This window comes from Manis pentadactyla, chromosome 8, assembly GCF_030020395.1.
Source record: "Manis pentadactyla isolate mManPen7 chromosome 8, mManPen7.hap1, whole genome shotgun sequence".
In the NCBI taxonomy this organism is placed as follows: domain Eukaryota; kingdom Metazoa; phylum Chordata; class Mammalia; order Pholidota; family Manidae; genus Manis; species Manis pentadactyla.
This window is the reverse complement of record NC_080026.1, coordinates 27,457,402-27,482,218: the sequence shown is the minus strand read 5'-3', so window position 1 is coordinate 27,482,218 and position 24,817 is coordinate 27,457,402. Positions and strand designations below refer to the sequence as shown.

The 24,817-nt window shown below is 36.1% G+C and overlaps 1 protein-coding gene across 3 annotated transcripts in view; it reads left to right on the top strand.

The window, feature by feature from the left end:
- The window catches only part of KYNU (kynureninase), a 101,795-nt gene that overhangs the window by 5,662 nt on the left and 71,316 nt on the right, over positions 1-24,817 (top strand). For all 3 annotated transcript variants that reach the window (XM_036912739.2, XM_057505631.1, XM_057505632.1), the window contains exons 3-4: positions 15,611-15,731; positions 23,980-24,062. In XM_036912739.2, coding sequence (XP_036768634.2) covers positions 15,611-15,731; positions 23,980-24,062 — 204 coding nt within the window. The remainder of the gene's footprint in view (positions 1-15,610; positions 15,732-23,979; positions 24,063-24,817) is intronic.

Here is a 24,817-nt window from a genome sequence, read left to right as displayed (position 1 = left end):
ACCAGTCAGCTGTGGTGCACCATCCCCTGTATGTTATCCAGCCACTGGCTACCTGGGAGGTTTGAGCTCCTTGTTCAGGGAATGACAGAAGATCCCTGGAGCGCCACAGAACTTTGAGTCACTTTCTCAGCACGCTATGAGAGCTGTAAATCAGGAATTGCAGCTCCAGAATTTCATGACATTTATTGAAAGTTCTGATTTCTGCACAATTTCAAATGTCTTATTTATTCCCTTGTCATGAGTGATAAGAAAAACAGACACAACAAAATAAGCAAACAAAAATACTAACAAAACCTTTCAAGTAAGGGTGCATGATGGTGTAAAATAATAGAAATTCATTCAACTGAGTACATTTTAAAGATCTAATTGACTTCACTGATGGATTCATAAATGAGGCAGCATCCCATATAGCAAGTAGAGGGGAGCTGCAATGAGCTGTACAAAAATAGAAGGATTTTATAGTCAGAAACAGGGCAGGACAATTATCAAAATAAAAGAAAGGATTGTTTTAGGCAAGTTTACCTTCCTTTAGGAGGGAGTTGTGGGGATCTTAGTAGGTGGCTTACCTCATCAGCCTTTGGAGGATGGACAGAGCCACATGGCAGATTTCCTCATTGGTGCTGACCAGACAATTCTTGACTGACTGGTTAAGACTACATTTCTGGGGGAGGTTGAAACTGTAATTAGATTAGGTATTAAGCCCTGGTTTGATGATGTGGCCCAGCATTAAGTGACTCCATTTGGGACCTGTGGTTTTCTTTTTAATAGTGGTTTTACAGATAAAAGTAAAAGTATGTCAGAAGAACTTAGAAGAAAAGCCAGTGGTCCATGGTGGCTGCACTTTAGGTTGAGAGGTCTTGAGAAAATCACACTAAATACGGGCCACATCTAGACATACATCTATGAGCAGTGACTATTTTCTGGACACTGGAGGTGATGTATTAGGGAGTTTTGGTTTCTTTATCTTTTCTTAAGATGTCTTCTATATAACAGCATTAGGGATTTGAGGTAGGGGCCAACTATGAATTTCCATGAAAGATTATTGAATGAAGGAGTACACAGACAGTTAAAGTGCTATCTTTATTTTATCACTTTTTCTGTTCTTGACCCTAAGACTCCTTAGTTTACATGACTTTCAGCCTGCATCAGTTTCATTCAAAAAATATTTATTAGTTACCTTTTTCATAGTTCTCCCCATGCCTGAAACTTGCTTTCTAATCCAGCTCTCCTATTCCCAGCTCAATGGATTTGTGACATAAACAACTAACAAAACTCATGGTTTTTGTCCTGGGAGAAAGTATGGTCTGAAATCACTGTGAATTTCTGGCTCCAACTTTCTTGCTGGGTGTATTTTGAGAAGCAAATCAAACTCTTAAAGTCACAGTTCCTCTAAAATACAAATAACTGCTCTAAAATATTTAAAGTCTTCCTGAGCATGAAAACGAGATTATGCTAAGTGAGCCTAGGATGGGGCCAGAATGTTGGTTTCTTTGCCCTTTTATTGTAAACTTTTAACTTTAATTGGGATTTTTGATGCCAGATCAATACAAGACTCTTCTAAGCTTTGAGATAATTTAATCAATATCCAGGTAAAGATAGCATTGTACATAAATCACTTCTTATACTTAAAAGAGTTGACTCTTGTGTTTTGATTGTAGGTGTAACATTTGTTTTAATTACATATGAAATAGAGTATAGCTTTAAAAAATTATAATCATGGATACATTATTGCTGATGCTTAAAGAAATGTAAAGGGAAAGAAGATGAATTGATTCAAAGAAGAATTTTAAAAATTCATTTGTTCAAAAAATAGTTATGGATGATACAAAAATTTACTTCATTAACCCCAAGAGTTCTAAATTACTGCCAGAGTATATGCTTTCCTGCCCAGCCATGTGAGGATCCTCAGCGAATTTACCAGAACTTACAAATTCTTGGTTTCCACCTGGGAGTCACTAAACCAGAGGCTCTGCAGGGCACCTGGACATCAGTTCTTCATCACTTGTGATCATGTCATAGAGGTTGGGTCAGTTCTTCTTCTCGCTGTTCTCACTCTAGATGCTTCTTGCTCTGATGTCTCATCCCTTCAACAAATGTTCATTAAGCACTTACTCACTTAAGATAGTATTCTCAGAATAGTTTACCCATGAACTAAAGAGCAGGGCTGTCATATACCTGAACTTTCATTCAAATGTGAGGAGACACACTTACAAAAAATGTCATGTATAGTCTACTCTTAGGTGTTCTCTCAGTGGCAGGGGTGGGAGGGTGGCAGTAGTGTTACTCCATCCGGGGCACATGGAAAGGAAACAGGAGATGGTGTCTGGGCAGAGATGAGAGCAACGTGAGAAATGTTTAGCGTGTATAGTTGGACAGCCATCATCACAATCCAGTTTTAGAAGATTCTTCATTCCCCAGCTACGGGTGGCTGGTAATCTACTAACACTACAATTATTTTGCTATATATACAAGATCATTAATTCAAAGAAAGTTTTATCAGTAAATTATATTTGGAAGATTTTTAGTTTTAATTATATTTATCCTTCTAAACAAAGAGTTTTTAAAAATTATTTAAGAGCACAATTTAGGTGACACAAACTTGTGAAGTGAGAAATCTCCATTCCCAAGAGTCCAGAAAACTGTGAAATGGGGTGCAAAGCAGGAAGCTTTTATAGGATAAAAGATGAAGAACAAGGAAGAGAAAAATAGAAAATACCCGATTGGCTGGGACAGCAGAGTCATGGTTGTTTGGGGAAAGAAGGAATAGGAAATAAGCATATGGAGCAGAGCTTATTTTCAATGGCTGACTGGATATCCTGTTCTCTGGTTAAGTGAAACATTTAACAGGGATGAGAAAGTTTTCTAAGTTTTAGTTTGCTGACTTGACACCTGAGGCAGGAGTGGCTCTGGCTTGGGCCTAGAAAGTTGTTGCAATGCTGTTTCTGTCACTGTTCCTTTCATACTCAAATATTTCCTTCCTTCGATTTTATCACATAGCAGTAAAGATGAGTAAATTGCCAACTAAGTTTAGTAAGTTAAATTTAATGCTACGCAAATAATATCTATAATAGTAATAACTCTGACTGTTCTATCAGCCTCAGTTAGAAACAACTGGCATAGAAACTGTTATACTTGTTTGTCTCCAGGGTTCCATGTAACATAAGGGAGCCCTGTCAGTTCAGCCACCATTAGGCTCGGAAGACAGTAACAAGTGTCAGGTATCAGTGATGAAATATGGGAAAGTATTCTTTTCGACACAAACTACAACCCTTTCTTTAACAAGAGCTACTACTATGTTACATAAAGGCTTTATTCAGCTATAAAAAGACATATATTTATGATTATGTGATTTTAATGACTTAAATATCTACTTCGCCTAAGAAAACCAAGAGCATTTCTTAGTGAAAAGTCTAATCTTACAGACAGTTTTAACTTTTCATGGCAATTCTGGTCAGCAATTTCATGGGCTTATTTGTAATATTCTTTTTTCTTCTGTATTACACTATCTACTCCCTGAAAGTAGGGACTGTTTTATTCCTTTGTGTATGAGTGGGTGTCATCTAGACAGACCCTAGGGTGGAGGCAGCCAGTGAGGTCTTGTCCCTCAGAAGGGACAGTGTTGGTAAAGACACAAGCAAGAGAAAGCATAGTTGCTTTGATCTCTAAGAATAGTTTTACATGATCAAAAGTTATCATGTAAATAGGTGGGTGTAGGTAAATAGTAAATATTGGGATATATAACAGGGTAAATAGGACAAAAGGGCAAATGATATACTAGGGTAAAGACAAAACAGGTGGGTATGGGTAACGCAATAAGGCTGAAGAATTAGACAGTTTTAACTACTCTGTAGTGTGAAATTTACTCTGCATTTACACATAGCTATGCAAAATATTTAAGCTTGAGACAACAAAATTGTTTATTCATATTACTGATATCGTTTTATAAACAATGTAGAATCATATTAAAGCAGACAAAAATAGAATCAAGGAAATAATTTAGAATATTTTGGCAGAAATCTTGTGGAAGTCCAAGTAAATGCATCAGAGTTGAAAAAGTAAAGACATTCACGAAATATTTGAAATACTCATTGAAAAACCTGAATTCATTACTCATTGACTAAGCTATTAAGTAGGACAAATAAAGCATAAGACATTTACTGGTATAATTAGCTTATTTGGTAACACTTCATTTAAGGGAATTCAGTTTTTTCTCTCTTGTTGCTCTGCCATTTATGGCCTTGACCTTGGCGTACAAGAATTTGGCAGCTGTGTTTCAAGCAGTAGGGAACAGGTATGGTCAAAGAAGGAAAAAAAAAGAGTGCATATGTGCACATACTTTACCCACCTACATGCCATGGGCCCATTTTTTGGTCATGGCCCCATCTGTCTGGAAGGACAACTGGCGTAGAATACCATTTTCATGCTTGGAAGCCATATGCGAATCTATCAATTGTTCTTCTACAGAGGAAGAATGGAGTGGAATTTAGGGCACAGCAAGCAGTTGAGTTTAGTTTGAAGACAGAAATTTGAAAGTCATCAGCATTTAGGTAGTAGTTGAAGCTGTGGGTGTGAATGATACTATCGAGACATCATACCTAGAGTTAAAAGAGGCTGGTAAAAATACAATTTAAAGCACTGAAAAAATGAGAACTCTTTTAGAAAGAGTCAGAGGCATAGAAGAACAAGAAAAGGCAGTGTTTTAAAAAGAAAGTGAATAGAGTCACTCAAAGGAAATGAGAGTGCTCGCCAGCATCAGATATCATGGAAGTTTTATGATGAGCCTTTCAATTTAGCAGTTAAAAGAGTAGAATTAAGTAACCTTAACAACTTCATTGAAGTGATAGGGAGGGGAAACCATTTTCCTAGGTATAAATGAAAGAGTAAAATATTAGAAACTGGCTATCTAGAGTATTTTTCTGAGAACTTTTGCTGTGAAACGAAGAATTAACAAGGGAAAAAAGTAAATGAAAGAAGGTTGGGGCTTAGTGATGACTGAGCATTAAGAAAAACTTATGAGAGAGAGAAGGAGAGCGTGAAAGCGATTTAGAGCCAGCTGGAGCTTATATTGGATTTGTTTTTGGACGCCAGCTTTCCCAGATTATGGAACTCAAGACCTTAAGATAATGTAAATTGCTGAAGACAATAAAATAAGGTATGTTTGTATATAGCTAGTTCTCTACTTTCCTCTCAATGATACAATTATCATATATATCTATCAACACTGAAAATCCAGATATAATTATTTTTATTTTCAATATTTAAAAATGTATATCATGTATATATAGAAATATTAAAGAAGAGAAAATGGTCTCACATTTACCTAGATATTTGCTATTTCTGTTGTTTTCCCTTCATTCCTAAAAATCCAAATTTCTCTCTAACACTATTTCTCTTTATCCTAAAGAACTTCCATTAGCATTTCTTTTAGACATATCTACTGGTAAAGAATATTCTTAGTTTTCCTTCATCTGAGAATGTCTTTATTATGCCTTCATTTTTCAAGTATAATTTTGCTCGATAAAGAAATCTGTACTGAGCATTGTCTTTCAGTCACTTCTTAAAAATTTTGTTTCAATCCATTAAATTTGATGAGAAATAAATAGTCATTAAAATTGTTAGTCCCCCACAGGCAATGGGCTGTTTTTCTCTGGCTTTAAATAATATTTTTATTTAAAAAGATAATTTTGCTTTAAAAAGATAATTCTTTAATTTTTAGCAGTTGATTATAATATGTCTTGGCAGTATTTATTTAAGTTTATCCTACTAGGAATACATTGGATTTTAGAGGGATGTAAGTTCAGATATTTTAACAAATTTGGGGCGTTTTAAACCATTATTTCTTAAAACACTTTTTGTACCCCACTCTTTCTTGTTTCCTTCTGCTATTCCAATATACTTCTTGGTATTGCCTATATATTCATTGTACTATGTTCATTTTCTTATAATCTCTTTTTTTCTCTTATGTAAAGATTGGATAATTTCTATTGTACTGTCTATAAATTCACTGACTCTTTGTTCTGTCACTGCCATTCTGCTCTTTAGTCCATCTAGGAATTTCTAATGAAATTTACCTTTTTTTTACGTTCTAAAGTTTCAGTTTGTTTCTTTTTAAAATATTTTGTTTCTTGGCTGAAACTTTCAACCTTTTTATTCATTTCAAGAGTGTCTGCCCTTCTGGGATTATGGTTATAATAGCTACCTTAAGGTCCTTTTCTGATAATTCCAATATCCAATATACCTGTGTTCTCTTGGAGTTGATGTCCATTGATCTTCTTTTCCATTAAGAGATGTTGAGATTACTCTGTTTCTCCTTATGTTGAATAACTTTGTATTGCATCCTGGACATTTTGAATATTTTCTTATGAGACTTTGTGGGTTTTTAAATCCTATGAAGAATATTGCTATTGTTTGTTTCTTTTTTTGTTTTGTTTTGTTTTTTAGCAAACAATCTATGCAGATAAGTTCAGTTTGCAAGTTCCTTCCCACCTTGTGTGGATAGTTGTTGTGATGCCAATTCAGTTTTCAAAGGCTTTGAAGTGTTATTTGGATCTGTCCTGTGTGTGTGCCACTCAAACACCAATTTGGGATCTGGGTTCAGTTCTCAAAGTTTTGTTAGACTATTTAGAGTTAGATCCATACAGGCACAGTACAGGGATCAGCTCAAAAGTTCATGTGTGACTTTATTTGATCATTTTTTTAAAGCTCTTTCTTTCCAGTAGACCTAACACTTTCCTGCTTCCAGGAGCCCACCTTCATTTTCCTCTGGTGGGAAACTGAGACTTTAATCGTTTTGTCATGCATTTCCTACGAGTATGCTTTCCTCTGATGGCCAGAGGCAAGAGGACAGAGAGATCATAAAAAAACCAGTTACCCCATATTCTTAGAACCTTCCTTCCTGTGGTTAGAGGGAAGGTTTCTTTTTCAGTTATCTGAGTGCCTATGCAGCTGCTGCTGTCATAACTGCCCCCAATGTCACAGGATTGACTTGGTTACCACAGAAGAGAACAGAAACCTATAAGAAAGAAATCAGAAACCTACAAGAAAGAAATCAGAAACCTACAAGATTTCCCCCACTGACTCTCTCTGGCTTTGGTGATTCTCTCACCAACTCTGACCAGAATTAGGGAGAGTGGATTCATCTTAAAGCTCTTCCAGTTAACACTCACATAGCTGGGGTTCCTGGCTGCCTTTGAAACTAAGTCAGGAGAGATTCTTCAGAGGTAGAAAGAAAATAAGAAATTCAATGCAAATTTGCTGGCATTTTAAATTCTGGTTTGCTTCCATAGAAAACCCTTTTACCACTTATTTTTCAGACTCCTCATACTCTACATGCTTTCCAATGCTGTTTAGTGACACTTAGTATGTAGAGTGTGCTTCTGTGTGTCAAATTGTGCTTTATTCCCTGAAGTACTGGAGGCAAGAAATGGCATTCTGTGGGTCAAGAGAAAAAAAAATACCTGTTAAATCTAAACATAAAAAGAAGGAACATTTATTTGAAAATATATTTTTTTTGAAGATTATGTTAGCAAGACCATTTTTCATTCTAATGACAAGAACCAGAATTGGTCCTTAGGAATTTTGAGGTAGAGTGCTCTATATGTTATGTAATGAAAGTGATAAGTCCTGGCTTCACTGGTTTGCTTCTGGAGATTATTTATCTATTGATGAAATTTTGAACTAGTTCCTCAAGGAACTACAGTCTCAGAATTTATGGACGTAAGCATCAATCCCAGTTAAGGAGTATTCCAGTTGCCACAATTCAATTCAATATTGCCAACAACAGCAGTCAAAACCCAACCACATTAGTACCACAGTTATTAAGATTAGGACAATTTAACAATTAGATCTTGCCCAACAAATTCATTTTAGTTGCTTATAATCTTCTTGGTATTACCAGGACTCCAAATAATCAAAACACAAATGCAACAGACACAGCTGGAATCTCTACACTTTAGACTACTAATTATAATCCAATCAGCACCGATTTTATGTTTGCCAATCTATAAAAACATTGTATATAGTTGAGGAGGGCATTTTTTTCCCCTTTTCCTTTCCTTTCTCCTTTTTCTTTATTTTTGTTTCTTAAATATGAGAATAGAATTCCTTTTTTTAATTTTTTTAAAGAAAGTTTGCATTTCTCAAATGAACAGTCACAGTATGTCAAAATTTTAGTGTAGGACTTCTAATCACAAGAGCAGTCTAATGATGCCTCTAAACCAGCCTTTCATGCAGCCTTTTAATAAGGTTGTGAGGTTTCATCTTTTCATATACCTATGGAAGAAAAGATCTCAAATATAAATTCTTTCAAAATAAATACATTTCTTAAAGGGTTAACTTACACAGAGATAATTCTTTCTTTTTGTTCCTATACCTGCAGACCAAAAAATAGAAGAAAAAGTCATGAAAATATAGCAGTCACAGCAAACAAACCTACGACACAGTTTACCACAATAGCTTTTGATCAATTATACTACACTCTCCCTTACATCATAAAGGGAAGTTTGATTCAGCTTTTCTCCTTTATATCAAATTGTATCTTATGCTGTTGAAGTATAACAAGCAGGAAGTGGAATTCCCTAGTTCAAGGAAAGAAAATCAATTAAAACTAAACTGTATTTTAAAAAGGAATACTCAATTTTTTAAAAAATTAGAGCAGAATATGTTAGCAAACTAGTCTTTCATTCTAATGAAAAAGTTTCTAATAATATTCTGTCAATAAACATTAATCATGGAATGAATTAATATTTTTTTGATACTCAAAGGAAATATTTAGACTTTGAATTTTAGACACTGACATTCCTATCTAATGAATGTATACATTTCCTCCAAGGCATACATATCAGAGATATACACTAGCACCTGATAAACAAAACCATCAACATTTGAGTTCTTTTTTTTTTTTTGAGAGGGCATATCTTATATTTATTGATCAAATGGTTGTTAACAACAATAAAATTCTGTATAGGGGACTCAATGCACAATCATTAATCAACCCCAAGCCTAATTCTCAACAGTCTCCAATCTTCTAAAGTATAATGAACAAGTTCTTATATGGTGAACAAATTCTTGCATAGTGAATAAGTTACATGGTGAACAGTGCAAGTGCAGTCATCAAAGAAACTTTCGGTTTTGATCACGCATTATGAACCATAAACAATCAGGTCAAATATGAATATTCGTTTGATTTTTATACTTGATTTATATGTGGATCCCACATTTCTCCCTTTATTATTATTATTATTATTTTTAATAAAATGCTGAAGTGGTAGGTAGATACAAGATAAAGGTAGAAAACATAGTTTAGTGTTGTAAGAGAGCAAATGTAGATGATCAGGTGTGTGCCTGTAGACTATGTGTCAATCCAAGCTAGACAAGGGCAATAAAACATCCACGGATGCAGAAGATTTCTCAACATTTGAGTTCTTTTATATAACAATTTTATATTAGAAAATATTCTTTAATATATGTCATTTAAAAAAAATCTTTTGAATTTACCTTTGTTTTTAGTCAAGCCATAGAATGTCTTCTATTTTCTTCTTTAATTTATAAAAAAGAAAAACAATAAAACAATGTAGAGTTATTTTATAGTTATGTATTAATCTTGCTTTAGAATGATTTCACATGTTTTATTCCTGTCCTACAATGTTTTAAATGGACTAATTAAATTACAAATAGTCATACCTACATATTATATTAAGTTGAAAGTATGCTACCTTCTGTGACCTTAGGTAATTCAGTTAAAGGTGAGGAATGTCAGTTTTTGTTTTATTTTGTTTTGTTTTTATTAAGGGGGTTAATTCCAGGCCTCCTGAAATGTGACTACATAAAGAATTAGTTGCAGGAATTTTAAAACAATGCCTATACACAGGCACCTACACCAGAAAAATTAAATTGGAATCTCTAAGTCACATTCTGTATTTTTTTAAGGCTTCTGATATGATAGATGAGTACATAAATCCAAATGAAATATACAAAGAACATAAAGATCTATTATACACATATATGTTATTTTTTTAAATTATCATTTCATGAATAGATTATTATAACTAGTTTAAAAAGTATACCTACATATGTATGATTTTAAAATAAAAGAACTTTCAAAGACAGAATATGTGGTTCTGGTGTCTAACAGCATATTTGCAATTAGGATCATGTTTGACCAACTTTAATGTTATTAAACACATTGATCTGTTTTTGTGGAAGTCATACTAGTAGGAAATTCATATATATAGAAGACATAAACTTTACTCAAAGCTTTTAAAATAATTACAATTCAAAATTTAAAATAGCTTCATTAGCATGCCAAAAATTAGTATCTTAAGGGACCATATTTCCTTTGAGTTAAGTGAACCCAGTGAAAAGTAGCAAAATTTAAATCACTCCCAAAATGGAAGAACTAACATAAAGGCACCAAAGACAAGCAAGGTTTTCTTACCATTACTCCTCACTCCCTTAAAGGAATTAAAAGTAGTGGCAATGAGGAACAAGAAAAACAAACAATTGACATATTCTTTGTTTCAAACTACATTTTCTTAACTAGGTCAGCCCTGAGCTGGGGATGGGGCAAGGCTTTGAATCTGAAGTGATGCTGAAATCTTGATTTAAGGAGCAAAAATGAAACTGGTTCCCAGGTTAGACTTGGAATGTATGACTAAACTAAAAGAATAGGCAAATTAAGTCCAGCGTGATGGACATTTTGGGCCTATTAAAGTGTTACTAAAAGGCAATCACATGACTGTCCAGAATCATGAGCTCTAGAGCAATCATACTGCAAACTTTTAAGGAATGAGACTTCCAGACAAAATGGTCTTAAAACCATCGACTTGAGGTCTCATTGAGGTTAGGCCTATTTGAAAGCTGAAACTCTTCAGTTCTGAGACCATTTGAAGTCAAGTGAACCTTTAAGGAGGGTGTTATGTCTTGAATTGTGTTCCTGAAAATGTGTATGTTGAAATCCTAACCCCTAGTACCACAGAATGTATCCTTACTTGGAAATGGAGTCTTTATATTTGTTAAAATGGGGTTATTAGGTGGGCCCTAGTTCAATATGACTTATAAAATTGAAATTGGGAGGCAGATGTGGATACACCCAGGGTGGCCTGCAGAGAGAACACCTGTGAAGGTGAAGATGGCCACCTATAAGTCAAGCAGAGAAACGTAGCCCAGATGCTTCCCTCACAGCCCGAGGAAGAAACAAACCATGCCAACACCTCAACTTCCAGAACTGTGAGATAATAAATTTCTATTGTTTAAGCACCCAGTTTGTTACAGATGCCCCAGAAAACTAATACAAAGGATTTATAACAGGAAGCAAGTTTTTCCAGCTCAAGGAGTATTGACAGAAGATAGAAACTTAACTGATAGGAAATTCATGAACTCTTTAAGCATGCCCAGTTTGTGCCAGAAATTGGAGAGTGACCCTAGGGCCAAGGTCAGCAAACATTTTTTGTCATAGAATTTTATGAGAACACAGTCTCATCTATTTATTTATGTACTGCACTTTAGCTGTTTTTATGCTGCAAAGACAGAAATGGGTCATTGCAACAGAGACTGCCTGGCCCACAAAGCCTAAAATATATACTCTGGCTCTTTACAGAAAAAGCTTGCCTTGCCCTGCCTAGAATAAGATCACTGCTTAGAGGTCCTGCCTACAGCAGACTAATAGAGAAAATATAGCAAATGGTCTGCTCTGGATACAAAATCATAGGCTGCCCAGTTCATGACACCTTTCAGTGTTTTCTCAGAGTAGACCTGGATGGTTTGGGTTAAGAGGAAGAAATGAGGCACTTCATTTAACTTTTCATCCCAATAATGAGGTGGAACCAGATCCAATGGAGGAAGACCTTCCTCAGAAAAAGAAGCAAAAGCACTAAAACAAGAAGAGTTGGAAAGAGAAGAGTTAGTCATAGTCTTGAGGCATTATGACTTAGCCAAGATTTGGGACCAAAACGACATGTTAATCAAGCAGAAGTATATTTTGAAAAAGGAGAGATTACAGTAAGCTCCATGCCCTTTGTAAAAAGGCCAAGGACTCAAGGAAGAAAGCCAAGAGGACTATTGAGAAACTACAAAAGCTTATGCCCAAATTGGCAACTCCTACTTGAAAGAAAAGAAATAGGAGTGCTGTCATTTCTAAAATATGTATTTTGGCACAATGCCAAATCCTCAATATGCTAAAGGTCAGCAGACAGAAAATATCTTGAAAAACAAGAATGACAGGTTTATGTCAATTCTGACTTAACTTTGAAAGAAAGAACAAATACAATGAATGATTTCAGAGGGAGGCACTCCCCAGACTATAAACATGAAATATTAAACAAGCCATCCCACGGAACCCACAAGAATGTCAGATTGCATAATGGCCAAGCCACTGGCACTGTAAGTCGGGGAAGTATCTTCTCATCTAGCACCCACCCATTCTTATGGATGTTTTCCAGAAGACAGTAGACTTGGACTCTAGCTACAAAGAAGCCACAGGTGATTATTAGCAGTGATGGATGTGACAATAACAATTGACAGGGCAATCTTGAGGATGCAAGCAATGAATCATGGCTGACCCTGAGGTTCACCACATAATGGGTATCCTAACTAAGGGGCTCCTGTTGGCACAAATGCAGAACAACCCCCAGACACTCGGGGAACATGTGAAGAATCCTGTGATCAGCTTCTGAATCTTCAAATGCAGTTTGGAGATACCATGTTCAACTTATTCCCCATCCCCCCTTATATGGAAAATGGAAAGAGTTGCTGGGCTGCAATGAACAGTAAGGAGTAAAAGGGAAACCAGGGGAGAAAGCAGGACAACTTAGATCCAAATAATTATAAACATCTCCCTGCTTGATGTATTCTATGACAGCAGCTGCCTGCAGGCTCTCAACACCCTCATGGGGACCTTTACTGCTGTCTCTTGAGCTCCATGTCTCCTCCCCACAGCACCTGCCCCTCCAAAGTTATCAGAGCTGTTGTTTCTTACAGTTAGTTACAGGGGGGGTGTGGGGAGGGCATAGGGGAGGGCATGGGGAGGGTATGTATGAAGCGGAGAGGTTGTTCTTATCCTCAGGTCCCAGCTGTCCCCCTCACACTGCTAATGTCATTCGTTGTTGTCTCTTTTCTCTAAGGAAACAAGCCATTCTGGCAGTCTGGCAGTACAGTGAGAGAGAGAGAAAGAGGGAGAATGAGAGAAATGAATCTAATACCTACAGGTGTGGGACCTGCAGGAGATATTTCACAGGTGGATGAGCGGGTCTTAATTGAAATTTGTTTGAAGGGCAATGGTGTGAGGAAAAAAAATGCTTATTCATAATTTATGCTACAGAAGCCAGCTGTAAAATAAACTAGTTCCAGGTGTTTATTGGAGTTAAGAGGAATGAGAGATCACTATCAGAAAAAGGATCTTTTGTTTGGTGCAATTAAAAAGTCATTCATATCCTCCTGATGGTCTGATTACTGTACTTATTCGAATGCTTAGTTGAACTCTGAGCCATGGTACACCAACTCAAACGTAGAGCAATGAGTATAATTTTCAGTATCAACCTGGAGGTCTAAATATGGTACAGTTTTTCATTGCTAAAAAATGGATTCAAAATTGACACCTACCAGATCAGAGGGAAAATCTTGGTTCCTGCATTTTGGAATTTCCCTTCGCTCTTCCTAGGATCTGCACAAACTTTTAGAGGCCTCTCGGTGTCCTAGGAAGAAGTCTGTAAGGTCATGAACTCCCCTGCTCCCCTTGCCCCAGTTTCTATGGCCATTTGAGGGCAGGTGGCTTCCCGGCAGCAGCTTCAGCTTCCCATCAGTCTCCTATCCGGTCCCCACTCTTCCCCGCGGAAAGCCCACTGCCGTGCCTGGGGTCTTCACCGGAGCCACTGGTAGGGTCTCTACTCCTCCATTCTCTCAGTCTTACGGAAAGCGCCTTGCATCAAGTTGTTTCACATATACTGTTATCCATGAGCATCCTCTGCTGCTGTAGGGAAAGAAAGAAACTTTTTCTCCAACCCTTCTAAGTTCTAGGTGAAAGCTCTTTAACAAAAGACAGATGAACAAGAGAAAAGCATTTATGACATATATGTGTGTGTATATAAATATATATATTCTAACACAAGTTTTGTGCGATGGGGAGGCTTCATAAGGAAATGAAGGGAGGGAAGCTTAACCCTGTTTTCATGGTAGGTTTGGTGAAGAGTGGGGAATTATGGGAAGCTGTGACAGCATAAAAAGTTAGAAGCTATGTGTAGAAAATAGGGGATACAGCAAGGTTCATTTGTTCAAACTCTTCTTGATGTCTTGGAGATAAGGATGGATAGTGAGGGACGGCTCACATGAGGGTTATATGGCCTGTTGAGAGGAAGATCAGAAAGCCCTTCCTTCACATGCCGATTCTCAGATTGCTTCGTTTTAACATATTCAGGATGCCAAGGTGCCATATTTTGGTGTAGCATGCCTGAATCCCATCACTGCCAAGAGCACCAGATTTTAATGGTAAACTTATTTTTCATTCTTCTGGCACAGCAGAGCCTAGGGCCCCGAGGCTGGAAGTCCTGCTTGTCTTTCACGTCGTGCAGATCCAACAGGACAAGGGTGGAGAGTGGTGGGTTATTTCTTCACTCTTCGGGATCTTTACAACATGCACTTTTTTAATACTCTAGCTAGTCCCTTTCCATAATGCAATTGAATGCTCACAGAATGCCATTTGAGGTGCTCTGAGTCTTTTTAAACAAATAACTTAACCAAGGAAAAGGGATATAGTTAAAGGCAATGGGGAATCATACTCTCAGCAGGCACGAGACAAGATGATTATTTTACAATTCTGCTTTCCTTTCATACTGAACACACTTTAAAAATGACTTTCTGAATAAAAGCAGCCCACTACCTGTTTGCAAATGCAACAGTAATGAAAGAACAAGACAATACAATGGGAGCAGAGATCTGAGTAATTGCTTCCTTATATCCTGAGTCACTGATGGGGATCACACACAGCACACGCAGTCTTCAAACATGGATTGGTTCACTAACAAAACTGCATTCGTTGTAGTTAAGGGAGAGTTGTAAGATCACTAAAGTTCTGATTTATCTGAATAAGAAGATATATAGAGAGAACAATCTTGTTTTATATGTGTGTAAGTACATAAAATGAGAAATGTGTAAATCCGATATATCTACCTCAGATATGTAAGTAATCATTTAAATGTTTTTTTATTTGCCGTATCTACACCACAAATTAATGCAGAGGGTTTGTACTTGCCTTAATTTGGTTAACCTTCTAACAAAACTAGATAGACTGATATATTCCTGTAAAAATTATGTTTTTAACTCTTTTCTATTGCCTTAGTCTATTTATAATGGGAGTAGTTACTAATTCAGATTTCCTCATGGAGCATAATAAATATAAGAGAGCTCAGTGAAAGCCTCTATAAATTTAAACTACATTTTTAAAATATAAATATAAAAGATAATTTTTAAGAGAACCTGACATTATCCTTGGGAGGAATTATAAATTATTTATTAGCCTTCTTGGAGTTAATTATATTAATTGTTTGCACTGGATTAACAATGCCAAATAGAACAATGTTAACTAATTGAATGACCATATTTTACATGCTTTCTCTTTCAGTTGATTTATCTTTAGTGAATAAGGATGAAAATTCCATCTATTTCTTGGGAAATTCTCTTGGCCTTCAACCAAAAATGGTTAAGCCATATCTGGAAGAAGAACTAGATAAGTGGGCCAAAATGTAAGTATTATTTCAAAAGCTACCATTTGACATCTCATACAAGAATTTTGAAAATCACTCTAGATTCTCTAATATTTAGAAGGATATATAATAGAATTCTAGAATTTTAGGGCAGAGAGGAACCTTAAGGACCATGTTGTTCAATACTCTTTATCAGTGAAATAACTGAGAGTCAATAAATAAAGGCACATGGCAAAATCAAGTGTAATACATAATCAAGTGTAATACACTAAAAAATTAGTGGCAGAATCAAGAGTAATACATAAAAAATTTTTTAAATATAAGTCTATATCATAGGCAATTATTTTATTTCTGTAATGACTAACAAGGAAGTTAATATCTAAGAATTTAATTTAGTATTTTCATGATTAGTTCTTGGCTAAACTCTATCACACGAAATTTTATGAATAAGGAAATAAAAATTGGGAGTTGTAGCAAGAGGTTAAGTAGAACAGAAAGTATTTTCCCCCAAAACTGAGCATGATTATTAAGATGCTTCATCTGGGCTATGATGCTCCATCTAACCAGGTTTGCTCCAACCATTCAGTAATCTTAAATCCGGATCCATTTTTCCTTCCTTCTCTTCTGTTCTACTTTTACTCTTCTACTTATGAAACCCTTCAGCCTAGCTTTGTACCTGAATGCTTATCCTCTTTAATCCCAACCTTCTCAACAACACTGATCCTACCTCCCCAAATGTCTATTGTAATAATGATGACTGCTTTAGAGGAGCAGCTTGGAGGTACCTGTTTTGTTAGTTTCGTATTCCTAGGTCTACTATATAAATCCCTTAAGGAAAATGTCCTAATCTTATACTCTTTTTATCCTTCCCCTGTAATTACTGACAAAGCAGAAACAAGAAATATTTAAAACATATTTTTGACTATTTAAAAATTTTTATTTTAAAATGTTCAACTATTAAAAATAATAAAAATAGGTGGAAATATTTTTAAATGTTTTCTGATCAATAGAATCTGAAAAATAGATATTAAGGGGAAGCCAAACCTGAAGGCCAGTGAAAAAACAAAAAAACAAAACAAAACAGCTCAGGAAGGTGAAAACAAACTAGAAAAGAATTCTGAGCAAGACAATTGTCTCTCACAGACCCTCAGATGATTTTCTCCCTCTTTCTTTATTCTTCATGCTGCTGAACTTTCCTACTGGGAACAGTATCTCTTTTTTAAAATTTAGTTTTCACTGATCATTCTAATGGTTACTACCAAGGTTATTAGATAACACTGCAAAGTTCTTAATTTAAATGGTTAAGATTGTAAGTTCACAACTCAGTGCAAGGATGATATAGGTTTCCATAATTTATTAAGCCTGTTGTAACTGTACCTGCATACATAACTTTTGTACAAAAAATCAAAAAATAAATATCACCACATTTGGAAGCATTTTGCACTAGCAGGTTTTAGTATTTAAAAAATGAGGGTCATAGTTAATAAAAATGGTTAATATTCATTTCTGCCCTTAATGTTAAAGAGAGCAGAGAATTAGATTGAATTTGAACTTTAGAAAGTGTCCTTGCCTCTTGGATATTCATTCAGCAAGGCTGTGCATTTTTATTCTTTAGGCATTTAAAAAGATGCTGCCCTGGTATCTATTCATTTCCTTATGATTATACATCTTTATTAAGGGAGTGGTTGATTATTTTCAAGACTGTAAAGTTATATTCCAAGAAAGTGCTTCTCTTGTCATAAAACCCTTCTATTGTTGTTATCTTTCAAGTTTATATTTTACCTTGTGACAATAGAAATTACATAATCTTAAAGCCTTCTCCCTATTTTTCATTAGATGGGTGATTCAGTAAGGAGATGCATTTTAATCCTCAAGCAATGTAAACTAAATTAAAAAATCAAGACTTCTGAAAAAAGATTAGGTAATTTGCTCTATTTGGTCTTCTTGCTTTAAACCATGTTGGCCCAGTCAGTGTGATGGCGCTGGCACCTGTCGATGTCATTGGCGTTTGAGAACAATCAACTAAATCCAGTTTCCTCCTATCCCAGCCCCCATCTTTGATCTCAAAAGTGTTTGCTCATTATTTTTTTACTTCTAAATATCTAGCTGAAAAGTCCAATCTGCTCTTTTCCAGGTAGGTTCCTATTGGGAAGATAACTTTTCCTCTACCAACTTATGTCCTTATGATTGACGGCCTGCAAATTAACTGACAACAGACAGATCAACAGGAGAAAAGTTTATTTCATTTGCACAGAAGCACTCTACAGGGAGTGAGTTTTTCACTGAAAAGCCAGGGTTCAGTGTTTATATATCAGGTTCACAAAAGAGGGCAGTTTTAGGGTTTCAATAAGAAATTCTGGAAGGTTCTATTGGGCTTTATCATCCTGATGCTAATGGGCAATATCCTTTTTGGCTGGAAGATTCCAAGAGGGAGATTGATGGCAACTTAATTTGTGCCTCCTGATATTAATGGTCACCCTACCTCTGAGCGTGGGTAAATGGCAGCTGTATTTTCACAAGACTCTCCTTATGTCCAGACAGTGTTTCTTTCTTAAATTGCTGTTTGTTCCCACGCTTTTAGTTTAAAGTAATCTTCATGCCACTCTGGTGGGCTGTTAGTTCCTTTACTTCTTTAACTATTGCTTTTGTTTTTGTACTAAGTGTCCCCTGCCTATGTTGAATTTACCTCTAGATTCAGGGCCTCCCATTGTGATTTTTTTTGATTATCTGTTCCTTTTCACCTCCTCCAACTTCACTTCTGCCTTATTCTTAGCTGATAGCCAAGGTAGGCCAGTGCCTCCCTCTCTTCTTGACCACTAGGATATTTCAGGAAGGGCAAAATCAAAGATTTACACAGTCCCTAAATGCTCTAATGCACACTGAAATTAGTTGCTTAATGGGGAAAAAAATCACATTAAAAATTTATAATCTTAACAGTAATATAAAAATTAGAGTGCCTTGACTAAGTGAGGTACTGTTCTAGAATGTTGGTATGAAGTCTCTGACTGTCCATCTATGACCTATAAGGTAGGAAATGCCACTTTCTCATGGCTGTCATTTTCCATGTCTTCATCTTGTAGGGCCTGTTGCAGATACACTATCTGCCTATCACTCAAATAAGCCATCACTGGTCACAGTGCAGCCTGATCTTATAGTTTATATCAATGTCATCTTTGAGTGCTTATATGAAAGGAAATTTAAAAATAGAGGCACGCTTAGAAATATTTTTGGACCCAAATGAATTCTTCCAAAACTTCAAGTTATTTAAGACAAAACTAGGAAAATAAAATACTTATCTCTGTATTTTTAAAGAAAAATGTATATTATTTTCTAATTTCATTTTCAATTACATGTGGTTCTAAGGTAGATTAATAATGCTTTTCTTTGGAGAGTATATCTATTCTGGGAAATGACAATACTCAGATAATTTCAATATAATGAAATAGAAAATCTTTAGGGTGATTTGGCTCATTTTATATATAATTATTAGTTAACAAAATGGTGGTAAGAAGCAGCTATATCAGTATGCATGGATCCTGTGGGTCTGCTAGAGTGTATAGGCAATAAGCTTAAAGAACTCTTTGAGATAACTTTATATTATATATTTACTAATGGCCCAGAATATTTATAGGAGAATTACATGGCTTCATAATCAAAGTGGTATAGTTCAGCTAGAAGGGAAAGATACATCCGTCCTAAAGAGCATGTTCTAAGGTGAGAAATATATATTATATCCTTAAGATATAATCACAATATTTTAGTTCTTTTGCATTGTCATATCTACTAGATAAATATTTCTTTCTCATAGGAGCAAATTTGCCACAGTTGTATCTTTATAGGGATTCTTCTAAGAACTATGGCATTTTAGGGAGGATTATTCAAAGAATAAAATAGTCTACTAAATTACATATCAGGGATAAACCACCTGGTTTGCAAACAGGGCCTTACTTACACAGCAAAATGTGTGCAGAAAGGGCACTGGCAAAGCACATGGGAGAGGTGCTCCTGTACACAAGGCAGTCTCCTTCAATGCAAGCATTTCTTTAACAAAATAAAGTGTATTGTAGTGGAAGAAATACTTTTCCTCTACTCTCCTAGGTCCAATAGCTAGGGCTATGAAACAACTGACAACAGGTAAATTAACAGGAGAAAAGGCAAAGTATTTGTATTTATTAATTTTTAATATTGTATGCATGAGGGCATCAGAGGAAAAATAAAAGTGAATCCCTCCCAAAAAACGGTGCAGTCTGAGAGTTTATGTATTGTTTTAATAGGGGAAGAAGGGAGAGAGCTCTTGGGGTGAGACACAGTCCAGGATGTGATGTCAACTTCTAGTTTCCTCTCTTGTGATAAGAGTCATCTTCCCAGGGCGATAAAATGCCCATGGAGGAAATTTAAGGCAACAACATTCTTTTTGGAAGATCTGTCTTTAGGCAGATAGGCATTCAGGGGAGGCCTCTCCCTGCATTTGCTGTTTTTCACATACGTTCAGCTCAAAATAACCCTTATACAGAAGCAAATTTTAGTGTGGCATGTTCTGCCACCCTTCAGAATGAATAAGAAAGTATGAGGCATGACATGTAACAAAGATTTTCCTGATATCTGTGTTGGCTAATCATCAATTGGGTCACAGACAAAGAAAAAAAATACATATATATATATAGTTGTGGTATCATTAAGAAAGACTGTGAAGTCTTATTTGTTTACTTATTGGAAGGAGCTTTTAAATGCAGGGCCACTTTTCATTTTGTACAATGGGTAAAGCATTGTCCTATTTCAAAGGGGATCCACATTTCTATTAACTTCCTAATTAGATTTTATATCCTAAAGTCTAATTTCAAGAGCAAATACTGCTCTGTAGACGCCTCAGAGAACACTCCACTCACAGCAATGATTTATGCTCTGGTTGTGAGTTAACTCTCTCCATGTTCTCTTTCTGTTTCCAGCATTTGTCAAGGAAGACTGCACCTATGCCACAACTATTTTTAGGCAGTTTTGAATGAGAACAATATAATCTCTTTCTAAACCCTACTCTGTATATTTATAACTGTACTGCAATCTACATCAATTCTTTCTAATGACAGGCCACTTTACTTTGAGTTTTATTTGGGTAACACTTTCTAAATCCATTTCACTACCCCAGGTTAGCAGACTGACAAAGTGAAGCAGACTGTGTATGATATTTAAAAGGAAAAGAGATGCCAAAAGTATTGCAGGAAGAAATGTTCCTTAAAGATTAGATTATTACCATGCTGTCTACCAAAGTAAGAAGGAAGTAGGTGGCATAATATTCTGAGATATAAATTCTCTGAGGCAGAACATAGAATTTTACTACCTAAATGTAATAAGATATATTGCGCTATCAGCAAGGCCATGGAGCTCTCTGTGATTAAAATAAAAAAGGATCCAAGTATCTGCCTTTAACTACTATTTAATGATAATGATTTTTGTCTTTAGCATTTATATTGTAAGTGAGGAAAGAGGCAAGCTGCAGGCTATCAAATAATAATATGAATAATAACTAACAATTAGCCTACTCTTCCTCCTTAGTTCTTCTAGTCTATGTTTATTCTCAAAGAAAGACCTCTTCCCTCATCTCAGCTTATATGGTAATTGAAATATTAGTTTAAAAATTGTGTTGCACACTATATGCTGATAAAGGGAGCTTTAACATTGGATTTACATTAGGAAAGGAGACTTAGAAAAGGAGTGCTCTGTACCAGTCACTTTTACATGTTATCTTATTTATTTTTCACAGCAATCCATTCAGGTACATAGCATCACCCATTACTTTTGCAAACGTGGAACACTAGATCCTGTAAGCTTCTAATATATGTAGTCTTACAGCCAGTAGTGACCTAGAACTGCAGATGAAAGCCAATTATTAAATATTCAGAATTTTTGTTGATGCTGTGAAATCAGCCATGATGGAGGTATTCAAACCATGAAAGCCAGCAAAGGCTAAAAAACAAGGCTCCTCTCCACCAATTCTCCCACTGCTTCTTAAGGGAGGAAAAATAATTTCCCCCTACTTTTCTGAGCTCTTAGCTGAGACCCTGTACTAGACAGATTAGCAAGGGAAAACATGCAAGTTTACCAACATATATACCTCATGTATCCATGGGAGGTATCCAGGGAAAAATGAGTAAGTCCCTGAGGTGGCTTAGATTTCATAAATCCCATTTAAATGGGGAAAGGGGACAGTAAATGATTTTTAGGAGATGTGAGTGAGCCCTTAGAAGAAGAGATGGGAGAGAGGATAGTTGGTGACAAAGTCCAGCGGGATGTGGTGTCCACTTCTAGTCCTCTCTCCCTTGATAAGAGTCAGTCTTGCCTAGTTGATGAAACTCCCAGGGAGAGGACTTGCGGCAACAGAGTTCCTTTGGAAACTCTGTCTTTTGGTAGATAGGGGAGTCCAGAGAAGCTCTCTTCCCGCCTTTGCTGTTTTTCAAGTGCCTATAGCTCAAGATAATTAAAATGCCACAGAAACATATTTTGGGGTGACACATTCTGCTACCCTTCCCCTCTGAGAGCAGGTTGACGAGCTTACTGAATTCAGAATATGCATTCAAACAGTTTGCACTATATAAAAAACACATATTCATTTATTTCTTCTAAATTTGTATCATTTTGGGATTCCTAAAGAATTAAGAATGGTATAATTCAGAGCTCCCTAAAATATAAGTCTGCAGCAGCACACAAAATCACTCCCCTTTTGATATTTAATTTATTTTCCTATATTTTTCAAATGTATTTGCTTTCCTCATGTGACTGAAACTTCTTGAGGGTTGAAGTTCTTTTAGGTGTTTCTGGTTTTTCGGTTATGCCCACTGGGATATTGTAGCTCCAGGCTGAAGGGGGTTTCAGCTCCAGGTAAGTTCACTCTGGGGTCAGTGAGACCGGATAATGACAACAGAACATTAGGGGTAAAAAGGGGTTCATACCAAGCTTTATTCTCATGGCAGTATGTTGAGCATTAGGATCACATCTGCACTCTGCGGTCTGCAAGTAGGAAGTCTCCGTCTCTGCCTCTGTCCCAGGTACCGCGTCCACTGCTAGCTTCTGCTTTCCTGCTTTCCTGTGCTCTGCTCCAGGCTCCGTTCTGCCCCAAGAACTGGGTGGAACTCTTTATATACAGCAGGTGTGTAAGCATAGCCTATGCAGTAGGCTGATTACATCATCAAGTAGATTAGAGTTGAATGAGGATCCTGGCCATAGGAACTTTGATTTTCCCTACTGATATTTACTAGAATAATAAAATTGAGCGGAAAGATTGTTATTGGCTGAGATGCTGTTTTTCCCAGGATCATGTCTTGGAGGTGACAACAAATGAAGCTGACAAGAGTATGGAACAACCAGCAAAGCTTTTGATGAGTGAAAAGAAAAGGGATCCTAATCAGGAGGGGCTTCAAGGGAGGATATTTTAGGGCTGCAATGCCTAGGGGGTTATAAGCACTAGAAGGAGGAAGTTCACATGTTTGGCCGGGGCTTGGTGCTAGAGTTTGGCCAGGGCTTGTTGCTGGGTTCAAGCGTGATGTATTGGCGCTCTGTACCGATTCTTTCAGGATGACGTTTCTTGTTGACCAGGGTCCCACTTGACCAGCTGACTACAATGCATAGTGCCAGTATCCTGCTTGGCTGACCTTTACAGGGGCAACGTATCCTGTACTACCTATCCTACTGGCTACCTCCTGTCTCAATATGATAGAAGGAATTGCTAGAAAACAGGCCAAGATGTAGTACTGTCTTTGATTATATTGCCAGTTTCATTATTTAATTAAAATGTTACCATATATGTATAAATTCATAAGTTTTTAAGTGTATAAAAATGCCCTTTTTATGTACTTCTATTTAATTTACAGATTACAGCTATGTTTTAAAATTAAATTTGTAACCCTTTTAATCCCTAGCCTTAGTGTAGATACTATTATATGCTACAGGTATACAAGTAGAGTGTTCAAGGAGTTGAAATTTTCAAAGTAAAAGAAAAAAAAACAACACCTCAGACTCTAAAATAGAGAAAAGTAATGAAATAGCATATGGGTAATCTCCCTCTCTCTCTCCCCCCACCAAAAAATGTAGGAAATTCACAGAAATTTTTAAATGACAAATTATAAAACGAAGTATTACCTTTTTGGTTTGAAAAGACCACATTCTTTTGTAAAATTACTAAGACATTAGAAAGACTTACTTAGAAATGTCCAGTTACTACTGTTGATATTTGAAAAATCACTAATGCACACACATAGACACAAAAGTTAATGTTTATGTCCCTTTTTTATTTCAGGGGAGCCTATGGTCATGACATAGGTAAACGTCCTTGGATTACAGGAGATGAGACTATTGTAGGTCTAATGAATGACATTGTAGGTAAGTACTGTTGGGGAGGAAGAAATTTCCTCCATCTCTTGAGGTTCTTCTAGCTGGTTTAGGAATCAAACTGACATGAGACAGATTAACAGGAGTATGGGGGATCTATAGGCAAAGATTCCACAGACAGGGAGAATGAGGTATATATGTCATCGTGAACCAAGGAGAAGAGAGCAGGGGTCTGAGACTTCAAAGGAAAAGGGAAGCAATTCACAGGAATATGAACGGGTAAATGTTTGGTAAACAAAATATTTGCTGGGCCACACAGACAATGGGGCACAGACAGACATTTTAACAGACTTAGTCACATCCCTCCCTGTCTACCATACTATTTACATTACAATATCGTTACCTACGGTAATAACTCTTCCTGGAGCAGGCCCTCTATCTGAATTCTTTTTAGGCAATAAATAGTAGAAAGCCAAAATTTCTTCCTGAAGTCTTTTGGACCTTGGTAGTTTTGGCCTTTAAAAAAATCTGCATATCACAATGGTATGTTCTTGGGGTGGCCTGCTCTTGGTCCCTGCAGTACAAAATGAATTTTTTTCAAAATAATTGTAGATATTATCCCTTAGTTATTATTATAGAAGATAAATTCAAAATCTTATTCAAGATCATTCTGATTTTCTATTTTAACCCATAACAGTAAAGAGCAAGCACACCTTTAATTGAGACTTTATTGCTATAGGTGATATTACTGGGTTATTTGGTACAAAAATAAAATATAAGTGATTATTCTTTTCTTGCATATTCTA